The sequence below is a fragment of the Ursus maritimus genome, unplaced genomic scaffold (assembly GCF_017311325.1).
Source record: "Ursus maritimus isolate PB19 unplaced genomic scaffold, ASM1731132v1 scaffold_7, whole genome shotgun sequence".
NCBI classification, from domain to species: domain Eukaryota; kingdom Metazoa; phylum Chordata; class Mammalia; order Carnivora; family Ursidae; genus Ursus; species Ursus maritimus.
The window spans coordinates 17,371,266-17,385,944 of record NW_024426885.1 but is presented as its reverse complement, the minus strand read 5'-3'; the positions used below and the strand labels follow the sequence as shown (position 1 = coordinate 17,385,944).

At 46.3% G+C, this 14,679-nt stretch overlaps 1 protein-coding gene and 1 pseudogene across 4 annotated transcripts in view; one reads left to right on the top strand and one right to left on the bottom strand.

Moving 5' to 3' along the window:
* Positions 1-1,812: 1,812 nt before the first annotated feature.
* On the bottom strand, positions 1,813-2,417 carry LOC103657252 (annotated as a pseudogene).
* An 11,301-nt stretch (positions 2,418-13,718) lies between these two features.
* TCF7L2 (transcription factor 7 like 2) overlaps positions 13,719-14,679 on the top strand; it is a 194,323-nt gene continuing 193,362 nt past the window's right edge. For all 4 annotated transcript variants that reach the window (XM_040624650.1, XM_040624649.1, XM_040624652.1 and 1 more), the window contains exon 1: positions 13,719-14,532. In XM_040624650.1, the coding sequence (XP_040480584.1) occupies positions 14,262-14,532 (271 nt within the window). In that variant the 5' untranslated portion in view covers positions 13,719-14,261. The remainder of the gene's footprint in view (positions 14,533-14,679) is intronic.

Sequence of the window (14,679 nt, the reverse complement as noted above, 5' to 3'; positions counted from 1 at the left end):
GCTAGACTAGGGGCTCTGAGAAAATTAACACCATGTTGAGTTCAAGTTTTAAATTTTTAGTATTAAGCACAATGTCTTGGCACATGACACTATATTTAGTAATTCTTTATTGGATTGAAAGGAACTATCTAATAATGATATTAGCAAATATGAACATGGATTCTGTAGGATTATGAAGCTGGGAAATAATTTTTAAATTAATTGGATTGTAATAGGATAGACAAAGAAATAGGTCCAGTAACTCTAAATGTGAATAATAAAATGAAAATGCTTCTAGAAGGTAACATAGGAGGATATCTTTATGACTTTGGGAGAGGTCAAGATTTCTTAAACAGCACACACACAAAACTAATACCCATATAAGTTAAAAGCTTCTGTTCATCCAAATGTACCATTATGAGAGTGAAAAACCAGCCACAGACAAGAAGAAAATATTTATCAAACTTATGTCTGACAAAAGCCTTATATCTACAATATGTAAAGAATTCTTACAAATCAATAAGAAAAGACATACCATTTTTTAAAAAATGGGCAATGATCTTAAATAAGCATTTTACTAAAGAAGACATCTAAATCAGTAAGCATGTGAAAAGGTGTTCACAATCATGAGTTATTAGGAAAATGCAAATTAAAACCATAAAAGGGAGGAAACTGACAAAATTGGTGATACAAAGGGATCTCTCTGTGCATTCTTGAATACATTGGTTCAACAACTTTGGAGACATTTAGTTCTGCCTATTAAAGCTGAACATGGGGCGCCTGGGTGGCTCAGCCGTTAAGCGTCTGCCTTTGGCTCAGGACGTGATCCCAGAGTCCTGGGATCGAGCCCCACATCGGACTCCTCTGCTGGGAGCCTGCTCCTTCATCTCCCATTCCCCCTGCTTGTGTTCCCTCTCTTGCTGGCTGTCTCTCTCCGTCAAATAAATAAATAAAATCTTTTACCTTCCTCTAAAAAAAAAAAAAAAAGCTGAACATATGCATACCCTGATGTTACAGAAATGTTACCCCTAGGTGTATACCCAATAGAGAGGCATTTGTATATTAACAAAAAAAACATGAACAAGAAGATTTATAGTAGCCCTCTTTGCCTTGGCTGAAAACACCCTAAAAGTTCATATTTATTGTATATGTACATATTTACAATATACAAGTAATAAACTTATAGTGGTTACATATTATAAATTTATCTTCCACTGTAGATGAAATGCCTGGCTGGCTCAGTTGGTGGAGTATGTTAACTCTTAATCTCGGGGTTATAAGTTCGAGTCCATATTGGGTGTAGAGATTACTTAAAATCTTACAAAAAAACATTTGTTATATACGGTAAAATACTGTACAGTAATGAAAAAAAAAATGCCCCCACATTGTTGTTGTTTATGTGTGAGTGTCAGAGGGAGATCAAGGGTAAGCTTTATTTATACTCTCCAGTTCTTACAACTTTGCATAAAGTCCTCATCCCTACCTCAGAGATGGCAGAAACTTTAATAAGAGATCCACTCCCATAAACAATACAGTGAATTTAATGTCTCCCCGCTTGGGAGCGGAAGTTACACTGCACAATCTTGGAGACACCCCAAAGTTTGTCTGGCACTTCGGTACAGAAAAGTTTTGGTGGGGCGCCTGGGTTGCTCAATCAGTTAAGCGTCTTTGGCTCAGGTCATGATCCCGCGGTCCTGGGATCCAGCCCCACATCAGGCTCCCCGCTCAGCAGGGACTCTGCTTCTCCCTCTCCCTCCTCCTGCTGCTCCCTTTGCTTGTGCTCTCTCTCTAATAAACAAATAAAATCTTTAAAAAAAAAAGGAAAAGCTTTGGTCCCATCTCTTGCTGGCCTGGGATACTAAGAGGCACTTAAAGTTGGTTGCTCAACCCCTTTGGGCTGGGGTGAGGCAGAAGGTGGACAGGGAGGTGGTCTGGGACAGATGGACGGACCATGCGTGTGGACTCAAGTCCTTGTCGATAGAGGTAGTTGATCCTGGGTGGCTGCTGGGGCCGAGGGCAGCCTGAGGGCCCAGGCTGGGTGAATGCTGCCCTGGTGGGTTTCGTCTGCCCAGTGCACCAGCTCACTGTTCTGGAACCGTAGCTGGATCTCTCCTGAGCCCCCTCCATGGAGTCGCAGGCGTGGACGATGTTCCTCCCGACGCGGATTCTGATGTGCCCCGACGGTGCTGGGGCCAGCCTCAGCTGAGTGAGTGTGTCCTGTCATGGCCCTTGAGGAGCAGACCGCATTGGGGCCTTCCCAGACCACGGCGGCCCTGCGGCCGGAGCTCATGCAGCCAATGAGGGCCGGGTAGCCGGGCTTCCTCTGCAGGTCAGGGTGGTGCTGGGCGAGGCCTGTGGGGCCTGGACCATCTCCATCCCCGCCAGCTTGAAGCTCCTCCAAAGCGGTGGATCCCATCCCCCATGAGCCACCGCTGCACCCCCTCTGGCTTCCCTGCAACTAGGGTCCGCTCCCGCGTCCCGGAGGACCCTCTTGAGTTGGGGTGTGCGAGCAGGCTCCGGCCGTGACCTGCAGGCCGCTCAGCAGGCCCTGTGGCTCACCGCGCACCAAGAAGCCACTGTGTCCCTGGCCTGCGGGCTGTGGGCTGCGTGCAGAATGCTGCCGCTACATTGTTGAATCTCACGGCACCTGTTGAACAAAAGAAGCCAGAAAAGAGTGCATATGATTCCACTTCTATGCGGTACGAGAATAGGCCAAACTGATCTAGAATCATAAAAGACTAGAGGTTGCTTTTGAGGTTGGATTGCCAGATAAAATACAGCCCACCCTGTGGAATTTGAATTTCAGATTAAAAGCAAATAATTTTGTATTGCAAGTATGTCCTAGGCACTATTTTGTTTGCTAAATCTGGCAACCCTACTTGGAGGGCACGCGAGGATCGCTTCTGCGGCTTTGATAATATCTTATTATCCTAATCCAGGTGGTAGTTACAGGGGTGTGTCTAGTAGTAAGAATTCAGCAAGGCGAATGTTTATGATTTGTGTACTTTATGAATGTTACCCTTCAACAAAAAGTTTTAAAAGTTTTCCTAGAACGACACAGGAAAGGAGTCCTGGGTTCAAATCGTAGCTTTTTTGGCCTAGTTTTTCCAAGTCTCAGTTTCTACATCTGTAAAACAGAAATCATTTTAACCAGACCTATCCTCCTCACTGCACTTTGTGCAAGAGGAAGTGTGAGTGTGGAGCTGAGATACCTGGTTCCGGGCAACCCAGCTGGTGAGTGGCTCTGGCAGGCTACACCTGTCAGTCTACAGCCCACGTGGTTCACCCCCTCCCTGCCCTGCTTGCATATTGGGAAGTGCACCTAAAACTGTAAAAGGCTCTACAAACATCAGACTTGACTTATAATTCTCTCTCTCTCTTTTTTTTTAAAGATTTTATTTATTTGAGAGAGAGAGAGAGAACAAGAGGGGAAACGGTCAGAGGAAGAGGGAGAAGCAGACTCCCCTGCTGAGCAGGGAGCCCAACTTGGGGCTCAATCCCTGGATGGCAGGATCATGACCTGAGCCCAAGGCAGCTGCCCAACCAACTGGGCCACCCAGGCACACCTTGAGTTACAATTCCTTAGGGCAGGAAATTTTTTAAGATTTTTTTTTTTTTAATTTGATAGAGAGAGAGAGAGCACAAGCAGGGGGAGTGGCAGGCAGTAGGGAGAGGGAGAAGCAGGCTTTCCGCTGAGCAGGGAGCCAGATGTGGGACTCCATACCAGGACCCTGGGATCATGACCTGAGCTGAAGGCAGACACTTAACTGACTGAGCCACCCAGGCGCCCCAAGGGCAGGAGTTTTTAATAAGAAGTTCAGAGAGTACAGTTGACCATTGAACAAGGGTCCACTTATTTGTGGATTTTTCTTCTACAGTATAGGTTTGTAAATGTATTTTCCTTATAGCTTTCTCTCTCTCTCTCTCTCTTTTTAAAAGATTTATTTATTTAGGGGTGCCTGGGTGGCTCAGTTGGTTAAGCATCAGCTTGTGGCTCAGGTAATGATCCCGGGGTCCTGGGATTGAGCCCCACATTGGGCTCCCTGCTCAGCGGGGAGTCTGCTTCTCTCCTCTCCCTCTGTCACTCCTCACTGCTCGTGCTCTCTCTCAAATAAATAAAATCCTTTTTTAAAAAAGATTTATTTATTTATTTGAGAGAGCACACACATGTGCGTGAGTGGGGTGGGGGTGGCAGCACAGACGGAGAGGGAGAGAGAGAAATTCTAAGCAGACTTCTGCTTAGCACAGAGTGGGTTGTGGGGCTCAATCTTACCACCCTGAGATCACCACCTGAGCCCAAACCAAGAGTCGGACATTTAACCGACTTTGCCACCCAGGCGCCCCTCCTTACAGCTTTCTTAATAGCATTTTCTTTTTTCTAGCTTACTTTATTGTAAGAATACCGTACGTAATACATACGACATACAAACTATGTGTTAATTGACTGTGTTATCAGTAAGGCTTCTGGTCAACAGCAGGCTATTAGTAGTTCCTTTCGGGGAATCAAGAGTTAAATGTGCATTTTCTATTGTGTGGGAGGTCAGTGCCCTTTTCCCCTTGCATTGTTCAAGGGTCAACTGTATTTGCAAAAAAAAATTTAAGATTTTTATTTATTTGAAAGAGAGAGAGAGAGGGAACATGAGCGGGGGGAGGGAAAAGGAGAAGCAGACCACCTGCTGAGCATGGAGCCCAATTAGGGTCTCAATCCTAAGACCCTAAGTTCATGACCTGCACCCAAGTCAGCTGCTTAACTGACTGAGCCACGCGAGCACCTGTATTTGCACAGTTTTAAGTGAGAGCAGATAAGAAAGCCTAAAGCTGACTTTGGATTCTGAAAGGGGTCTCTGAAACCCTTCCCTGAGAAACGGAAGAGCTAGCCGAGCCCCTGATCTGAAAGAAGCTCCAGTCCAGAGTAGCCAGTAACAGCCTTGACAGGACCAAAGTCCTGAAGTCCTGTAACCTAGAATTCCTCTTCTTTCCTTTTGACCTGGCTTCCTCCTTTCTTTCCTCTTTAGCCAGCCCTAGGCAAACCACTTCTCCTGGGGGCCACCTCTCAGCGCTTCCCATCTGAAAGCAGGGGTCTGGGGTGGGAGGGTGGCAGGCCTCCCTCACCAGGGAGCTGTGCTCTTGCTTAATTAGTGTTTACAAAGGGCTGCATGTTATTAAATTAATAGACAATGGAGATCAGGCCTTGGGGGTTTTTGAAATCTGTCCTGCTGCCTTCCCTAACTGGGTAGGAGGGATTTGCTTGGAGCGAGAGAGAGAGGAGAGTGACTGGGGACACTCTTACAGTGGGCCCGCCCTCTCCCAATGGACAGCACCACAAAGAGATCCTGAAGTCTTCCCTGCACCTGTCCAGCTTGTCTTTGGTTTGAAAGCCACCATTCCAGGTGTGTGCATTTTGAGTGCAGGTACTTCTCTGTAGAATCCAGCTACCCTTGAGAGGCGTGACTAGGAGGGACAGAATAACAGTGTAGAGCTAAGGCCTACTGGGCCCTCTCATGGTGCCAGGATGGTGCTGAATCCGGGCATTTGATCTCCATCTGGATACAGGAGGCAAGAAACAAAATCTGCCCTGATTGGAGGCCTCTGCAATCAAGGCAATTTGACACATTATTTCATGGAATCCTAATGATAACACTCAGACATAGGTCTTATGTCCACACTTTATAGATAAGTAAAGAGTCAGAATGATTTTTAGGTGGGCCCCAGGGCACACATTCAGACATGGCAGAGGCAAGAGTTGAACACTTCCGGGGAGATCAAGATGCCTTCTTATGCGGGGCATGGGTTTTCACCAGGGAGTGGAAGTGCCACGGTTTAGAGAAAGTCCCCAGGCCACTCTGAGCCAGCCCCGGGTTGACTGGAGGAAGGGGGAGATGGTCAGAGAACTGACTTACTAAAATGGTTGAGTTCATCATATTCCTTCGGCGAGGGTGTTCGGTGTAGAGCAGTGGTTCTCCACTGGGGGTGATTTTGCTTCATACCCCCCAACCCCAGGGGACATATGGCAATTTCTGGACATTTTGTACTGTTACAACTGAGGAGGCAGTGCCAATGTCACCTAGAGGATAGAGACCAGAGATGCTGCTTGGTACCCAAGAACACACAGGACAGCCCTGTACAACAAAGAATTATTCAGTCCGAACCATCGGTGGCGCCCAGGTTGACAAACCCTGGCACGGTTTTGGGGTGGGGAGCGTAAGGAATGGGATAAGTTGAGGAGAGAGCCCTGGGAATCCCAGAACCATGAGTGTGGGTGGGGGCCTTGAGGACAAACTTTCTCCACTTCACAGTGAAGCTGGAGGCTGGGTGTGAGTTGTACTTTAAAGGAAACTATTTATATTTTTGCCAAGGTCCTCTTTCTACCCCCAATAGATCACAGAAAAGTTGTGAGGGTAATTCTGTTGTTGGGTTGACCCAGGAACCAGTGGCAAAAAAAAAGACCTGAACTCAGGCATCAGGAAACTTGAATTCCAGTCTCAGCCTGGCTCTCACCAGCCACAGGATCTCTTGGTCAGCCTGCATCTCTTGGACCCTGTTTCCTTACCTTGAAAATGGCAAAAATTATATTTGCCCTTTCTACCTTACAAGGTGTCGTGAGCCGCAAGTGAGACAATGTATGAGAATGGGTTTGTAGAAAGACAGTCCCCTTAAGGAACAGAGGGTGCTGCTGCCCTGAAAACTGCCAGCAGGTCTCTGAGCACCTTTTGGGTGGATGGGGTTTATTATTATGATGATTTTTAATATTTATTTATTTGGGGGGGAGGGGCAGAGGAGGGACAGAGAGACAATCTCAAGCAGACTCCCTGCTGAGTGTGGAGACGGATATGGGGCTCGATCTCAGGACTCCGAGATCATGACCTGCGCTGGAAACAAGACTTGGATGCCCAACGGACTGAGCCACCCAAGCGCACCTGGATGGGGTTTATTATTATTAATTCTCTTTCTTTTGTTTTTTTTTAAGATTTTATTTATTTATTTGACAGACAGGCAGCGAGAGAGGGAACACAAGCAGGGGGAGTGGGAGAGGGAGAAGCAGGCTTCCCGCTGAGCAGGGAGCCTGATGCGGGGCTCGATTCCAGAACGCTGGGATCCTGACCTGAGCCGAAGGCAGATGCTTAACGACTAAGCCACCCAGGTGCCCCTATTATTATTAATTTTCAAATTAAAAGCATGAAATGAAATCTTTTGTCACTGATGTGCTTTGAAATTCAAGTATGAGAGTAAATTTGACAGTGGTTCAAAGTTATACATTAGATGCAATGTCAGCAGCAACTCCCTCGAAATATCCTCAGTTTGAGCGAGTTGGAATGTATACAAGAGAGAAGGAGGAGGAAAGCCAAGGCGTTTATTTCTGAAAAGAGAAAAAAGCATTATCTTCCTTTGTGATTGTGCAGATAACCCATGCCCAGTTGTTAAAACAAAACCAGATAGTATGTAGAGGCATAAAAATGAAAGTCAGAATTCCATCGTCTAGAAAAGAAAGTGCTGTTGACATTTTGGAGCACATCCTTTCAAGTATTTTTAATCAACAATTTCACTTTTTAAAAAAGAACTCTACAGTACATGCTGTTTTCTTAGCCAGCAAAAAATAACATGAACAGCCCGAAGATCGCATTGGAGAGATGCTGCTCGTACAGAGGAGGGGTACGCAAGATTCCTGCGAAGAACAAAAGGCTGAAAGACATCGATAGCAGATCTGTCCCTAAGAAACGCCCATCTGGCTTCTAGATGGTCATCGCACCGGCTGTTGGGGGTGGGGGTGGGCAGCAGGGCCTGGCTGAGCTAGGAGGGTCTCACAGGCAGATAGAGGTGCCCTCACTCACAAGGCTTCCTGCCCCTGATGAACGCTGGCAGGAAGAAGGGACAGTGGGTGGGATCTTTGCTGGTTCTTCCCTGCCCAGGACTTGGGTTGCTCCAGGAGCAGAGCCCTTGGCTGGGTAGGAGCAAGGTATGTTTATGCTTGTGCTGTGCACGGACAAGAAGAATCTGGAACACCGCTAGAAAGCATGGGAGAATCAGTGTCTGGGTACGCACCCCTACAGAAAGACCACGTTTCGAAGCCGGGTGTTGCTAGGAGGGGCACCCGTGCCTCTTAGGGGGTTTTGAGGTCATTATAACCTCTCACTCTGGGCATCCTGGAACCTTTAAGAAATAACGATTAATGCCTTTCCTCCAGCTCTAGGTATTTACAGTGTGCCCTCAGGCTACCCAGAGCCGAGTTTGCTCCAGATGACAGTCAGCTGGAAGCCTTGCTCCTGCTGAACCCCGTGCTGCAGGCTGTTGTCTACACTGCCATCCAAACTCACTCTGGACCCCGGAACTCATCATTCATCCTTCTTCCTTTTCCCTTTTCAAATGAAAGTTTCATTAGGAAACGTAATCCATGAATATCATTGGAATTTAAAGAAACAACTGGGATTTTTGCAAGAAGGGGAGCCTGATTCCAGTCTAGTTTCAAGTGATTCCATCAACATAGAGCTAGTCCTTCCTCAAGGACAGAGGAGGGCTCAAAGCTGCTGTGCATTCCGGGGGTTGAGGGGCAGGGAAGAACCAAGCCTAAAATCTTCACACTCTGGACGTGGAAGTCTCCTTGGATCCTTCACCTCCTTTATCCCATGATGCTTTTGGCCAGAAGCAGGTGTGTCAGCCCGCACCTAGATAAGTTACAAGGGGAACAATGGTATTGTCCTTTGCTGAAATTTCACCTGCTCTGTCCCTTGAACAGATGTAAACCACCTTTTGAGATTGCTCCATGCTGGCTGACATTGTCTTTGCCTCAGTTTAAAGTGCCCATGTTTTTCTGGAAGGTGCTTGGATATGCATGACATTTCTGAACATAACAATGGGCTTGGGCCAGCAAGGAGGTTTTGTAAGAAAGGATGGGGTCACTGAAGCTATTTAAAAAAAGGGAGAGAGAAAGAAAAGAAAACCTCAGGCATTGTAATATGTTAAATACAGACCCAATTATTAATTCTAAAGACTTCTACAAATCAACCTAGTTGAAACTTTTTTCACCTTTTTCTGCCTTTTCCCCCCTTCTCAGAAACATTTAGACCTACCTTATGGCAATGACTATCGGGAAGTCTCTATCCTGTATATAAGGGTAGCACAAATAATTCAGCATAAAGCAGCCCAGTTCCTGTAGCCTGGCATTAGGATAAGTATATCTTAAGAAAGTTCTTATGCAGACTTGGCTTCAGGCAATAAAACGTCATAGACGTATAACTGTAGCAAGTGAAATTTCTAGGGAGCAAATTAGGCTGAAAACATCTTCTAGAGATGGCTAGAAAGGAATCGTACACCACCCCAAAAGAAGGCAAGTTATGCGGTAAATGTTTCATTTATTGGCCTTCTTCCATTACTATTAGGGTTAAAAGACATCTTGTCAATAAGAAAGGTATATTTATGGAGGACTGATGTCTTTCGAAAGGCTGCTCCTGTCACAAATGCCTATAGTGGTAGTGATCAACTTATGAAGGCAGATGATGAAACTCTGTACAAATGCATACCTCTCCCCATTAACCCTTGGATCATCAGGCATTATTGTCACTTTATTACCCAGACCTGTCATTAGCTGAAGCAAGGTGATCAAGCCAGGCACTTCAGAAAAATGCCAGAACAGAACAGTGTTCCTCAGGGTTTCAAGAAGAGGGAATGTGCCTTTCCATGTCCCTTGACAGAATCATTGGGGAAAAATAAAAGGATGCCTGTGAAGTGGGCCTTTTTTACCTACCCCTTCCTCCTGCTAAAATTGAAAACTCTCAGAGGTGTCCAATTTTTAGTGTTCCTATGTTGGCTCAGGGAGTAGCTTTCCTCAAGGTCCAAATAAGGAACCATCACCCACGCAGAACAAAAAGCAAACAGAAAATCTCACAGTGGAAGCAGGACTTCGGCTTCAAAACATTTCCCCATTTTATAGCTTCCTTATGTTTTCAGATTCTTTTTTTGGCTTCCCTCAGTCAGCACACTCCCTGCATAGATAAGTCCAACCCAGTGGGTAACAGATCATCCATCTTGGAACCCAGGTCTTTATGGAAAAAATAACACGGAACACATATACACATACACGCATACAGGTACGCGTCACCGTCGAGGGTCATTGAGTGGCATCTGGCTGAGCGGTTGGGGGAGCTGAGTGTGCTTGTCAGCACGTAATCTCCACTTCTGGTGAATCTGAGCAGACTATCCTTGTCTTTCCTAAATTCCAAAGCCAAACTTCCAACACGCTTTGTCCTCTTTGCTGGTGTGCTGGTGAACCTCTTAGCATAACTAGGATGTGGGCTGAAACTATGGACTCACGGGCCCCCTGAGTGTTAAAGAAGGACCCAGGGAAATACCCAGTCCAACCACCTCATCTGTCAGGTGAGACAGTTCTCAGAGGACAGAGGTAATGGTTGGCTTATTTCCACCATCCCCGTCAAGCACATTCCCATTTGTTAGAGGGCACCTACCACTCCGCCATGGCTCCCCCATAGGGGACCGATGCCCGAAGAATGATTTATACCAACTGAAACCTCCTTTCACACTCCTCAATAGGGATGAACAAGGAAGTGTCCCTGGGAAACGTGACCTGTTCACTTAATTTTCAAAGGAAAATGCAGATTACTAATGTCAACAAGTGTCCACGGGGATTTAATAGAACGTCAGCTGAAGGGGAGGAAAAAACAGAGGAGTGAAGAAGCAGAAGGGCAGTGGATGAGGAGAAGCAGGAAGAAAGAGAAGCTGAGGTGCGGTCTCCTTAAGACTTCAGGACCTGGGCTGGCCCCAGGAATGGGCATCAAAGAAAGTGCCCCCCCCCCAAACCCTCTGACTCAGGCCAAAGTCAGAACTGGTCTAGTTTCCTCCCTGTGTTCTTCGAACCCCCTGCTATTGGGGCAGAACTCATGGTCCTGTAAACTAGGAGTCATCAGTATCTGGAGAGAGACCGTTGCCTCCACACCTGGACAGAAGCCAACTGTTGTTTAAAATTCCATACCGAATCTATAAAATACGTGTCCACATTGTGAGCCAACCTGACTTGTAAAAAAATGTATTATACTACCCTGCTTTTTGCCAGTTGCAATTCCACACCCTCTCCTCCCCCGCCTCCCAACCAGGCATCACCTGAAGCCCTTTCAGAGACTTGGGGGTTATTGACCCTCTGAGATCTTGAGGGTCTCCCCAAGCCTTTTGATGGCACAAAGCAATGAAATTAAATGTGGCACATGTGCTATCATGGAATAACTTTTAATTGCTTAATTAAATCAGAGATTTAAAGAAGGAAAGAGTCAAGAGTTTCCTTTGAATGAGAAATATGAGGATATGCCAAAATGGATGAGGTTACTAATCATCGGAAGAAAGCCGTTAGTATTTACATAAGCTAAAAATGCAGGCCAGGACATTAAAAACAGTAGGTATGGGCTTTAAAATTACCATTCAGTGTATTTATGAGCTTTTATTATCCGGGTAGTCCTATAGAGGACATAGAAGACCTCATTATCCAACTTAATTCATATCAGGGTTAGATTAAAAAAAAAAAATACCACTGCACAGGACAAAGAAATTGCCATAAAATTGAGTTACTATGAACGTGTTCCAGTTTAAGTAAATAAGCCCTTAAAACAGGCTATAGGAAAGTCTATGCTGTACACAGACAGACTCAGGCCACACTAGGTATGCAGGTGACAATTAGCAAGTGTGAAAAGCTATGGTCATTCGCTAAATGTGTAAATCTAAAGGCAACCAAGTGAAAAGACCTACGAAAAGGAAACTGTTAAATCCATTTGTACATGGATTTAACAGTGAAGCATTTCATTCTTCATGTTTTTACTTGGTGTCTTGAAATAATCCCCTTTCTGTCTCCACTCTCCCTCTTAGAAACTGTGCCCGCCTTATTTATTTATGAAGTCTGAAGGTTAGTCCTACCTGCTGAGACTAATTAGCCCTGTGCTTTGTATCCTATGCAATCCTGTCTGATTAAATGTACACATTTGTTTTACTTCTTTTCTGGCTCCTTCTCACTCTACTTCTGATTTTCTGATTAATATTCAAGTTAGGAGTTACAGTGATTCTCCTCCGTAGGCGCCCCCCCCCCCATTTTATTTTGCCTGCATCTTTACTCTTTAGAGTGCTAATGTGGTTGCGAATTTTTCCCAGTGCAGAGGAATTCACTGGCCTTGTCGATCTTGGTATCATTATTTTTAGTAGTCTTCTTTCTGAGACCTTAGCCTATAAAACAGTTTTGCTGAAACCCAAACTCTCTAAATATTACATGGTAAATATGCTTTCTTTTAGAAATCTTAGGTGCTGATGGGCCAGTTGGAATGTATTTGAGTTTTTTTTTAGGAATTGGTGGGATAATTTAGTACATCATGGACTGCAGACCAACACTGTTCCTAAAAGATAATTTGCTAATTCCTATTGATTTCTTTTTCTTTTTTTTTTTGTGTCCCCCTTTTCATGTTGTAGTTTCCGGTCCACTTCTCATTGGATATTTGCAAGAAAATGGGTGTTCCTGCTCCATCATCCAGGAAGACTATGTTTTGGGAGAGTCGGGCCTTTTCCTCTTTAACATAATTCTGTTCCCCATTTTGTAGCAAATCTGCTCCCCAGGCGAGGGCCTAAAAACAACAATACCAGCCTCAAACCCCAGGTTTTCCACCTCCTCCCCGAGCTCTTTCAGCATCAGCTTGGTTAGCAATTTCCTGCCAGAGCCATCTACATCTTGATTATTTGGCCAGTCTTTTGGGGATTTCATTTCACACCCCCTTGGAGAAAGACTCCAGCACCACTGATCCCAGGGGTTGGTGAACTTTCAGTTTTATTTTTCCTGGCGGTGTTAACGCCCAAACTTTTCACCTCCAAAGGCAGAAAGGACTTTGAATCCTAGCTCATTTCCTACCACCTCCAACATCAGTTACCAAAGGAGGGAAAAAAAAAAAAAAAAAAGAACAACACTTTACACTGAAAAGAACCACGTATTTTTCCTTAAGGATATTTTTAATGCCCCTGACTAACACTACAGTATTTGATTGTTTTTTGGATAAAAAGTCATCTTGGTATATTTATTCTAGTGAGATTTAAGATTTAATGAAATGACTCACTATTAATAAACAAAAAGGGGAGGGAAGACCTCGTGGGCTAACAGTTTCTTTCACTGCAGATGACCAGGAACTTTGCCCAGCTCCCCACTTCCCCAAGCTCTCTCAAAGTGGAGGGTTGATCTTTCTTTTTGACCACTTCTGTTAGATCCCCGCCCAAGGGTGGCTGATTTCCCCGCTGGATTAGCCATTAAGCACCACCCAACCCCTTCCCCACGGTACTCTCCTCCTTTTCCCCTTCCTTAAGACTTATTTCTAGTATTTCCAAAGTGCACTTTTTCTGGGCCTCTCCCCATCCCCGCCCCCCCAAGTGGGCTTTCCTTCCGCCTTCCTCGGCTCGGATTCCTGACTCGGTCGCCACCCCCTTCCCCTCCTCTCCCACTCCGCATTGTCCTTCCGAAGCCGCCCCCTTCCCGGAGCGAGTCCTGTACCCTCGCCCAGACTCGCGGGCTCGCACCCACTCAGCGCAGGCCTCTCCCCTGCGCACTTCCCCCTCCTCCCCCGCCCCTCTCCTCCTCCCCCGCCCCTCTCCTCCTCCTCCTCTCCCTCCTCCCTCTCCCGGCGCCCGAAAGGATCATTGTTAGCCGCCCCCGCCCCGCCCACCCCGGCTGTTTATTTATGCACACGTCACTGGGCCGGCCCCGCCCCCCGGCATCTCATTAAGCGAGTGTGTTCCTCTCGCCCTGTCAATAATCTCCGCTCCCAGACTACTCCGTTCCTCCGGATTTCGATCCCCCTTTTTCTATCTGTCAATCAGCGCCGCCTTTGAACTGAAAAGCTCTCAGTCTAACTTCAACTCACTCAAATCCGAGCGGCACGAGCTCCTCCTGTATCTTCGGCTTCCCCCCCCTTTGCTCTTTATATCTGACTTCTTGTTGTTGTTAGTGTGTTTTTTTTACCCCCCTTTTTTATTTATTATTTTTTTGCACATTGATCGGATCCTTGGGAACGAGAGAAAAAAGAAACCCAAACTCACGCGTGCAGAAGATCTCCCCCCCTTTCCCCTCCCCTTCTCCCTCTTTCCCCTCCCCAGGAGAAAAAGACCCCAAAGCAGAAAAAAAAGTTCACCTTGGACTCGTCTTTTTCTTGCAACATTTTTTTGGGGGGGGCAAAACTTTTTGGGGGTATTTTTTTTTTTTTTTGGCTTTTCTTCCTCCTTCATTTTTCTTCCAAAATTGCTGCTGGTGGGTGAAAAAAATGCCGCAGCTGAACGGCGGTGGAGGAGATGACCTAGGCGCCAACGACGAACTGATTTCCTTCAAAGACGAGGGCGAGCAGGAGGAGAAGAGCTCCGAAAACTCCTCGGCAGAGAGGGATTTAGCTGATGTCAAATCGTCTCTAGTCAATGAATCAGAAACGAATCAAAACAGCTCCTCCGATTCCGAGGTAGGAAAAGCCCCTCGGGCTGGTGGGGTCTCGAGTCTATTTCCTGGGCTTGGCAAACGGTGCCGAGAGGGGAGGAATCGGGGCCGGGGGCGCCGCGGGGCCGGGCGGGCGGCGAGTGCGCGCGGTGCCACCATTGCAGAAACTTGTAACCCTGTTTTCTCTCCCTCCCACCCCCCCACCCCGCTGATCCTTTTTCTCCCCCTTCTCCCCCCTCTGCGTGGCGTTTGCC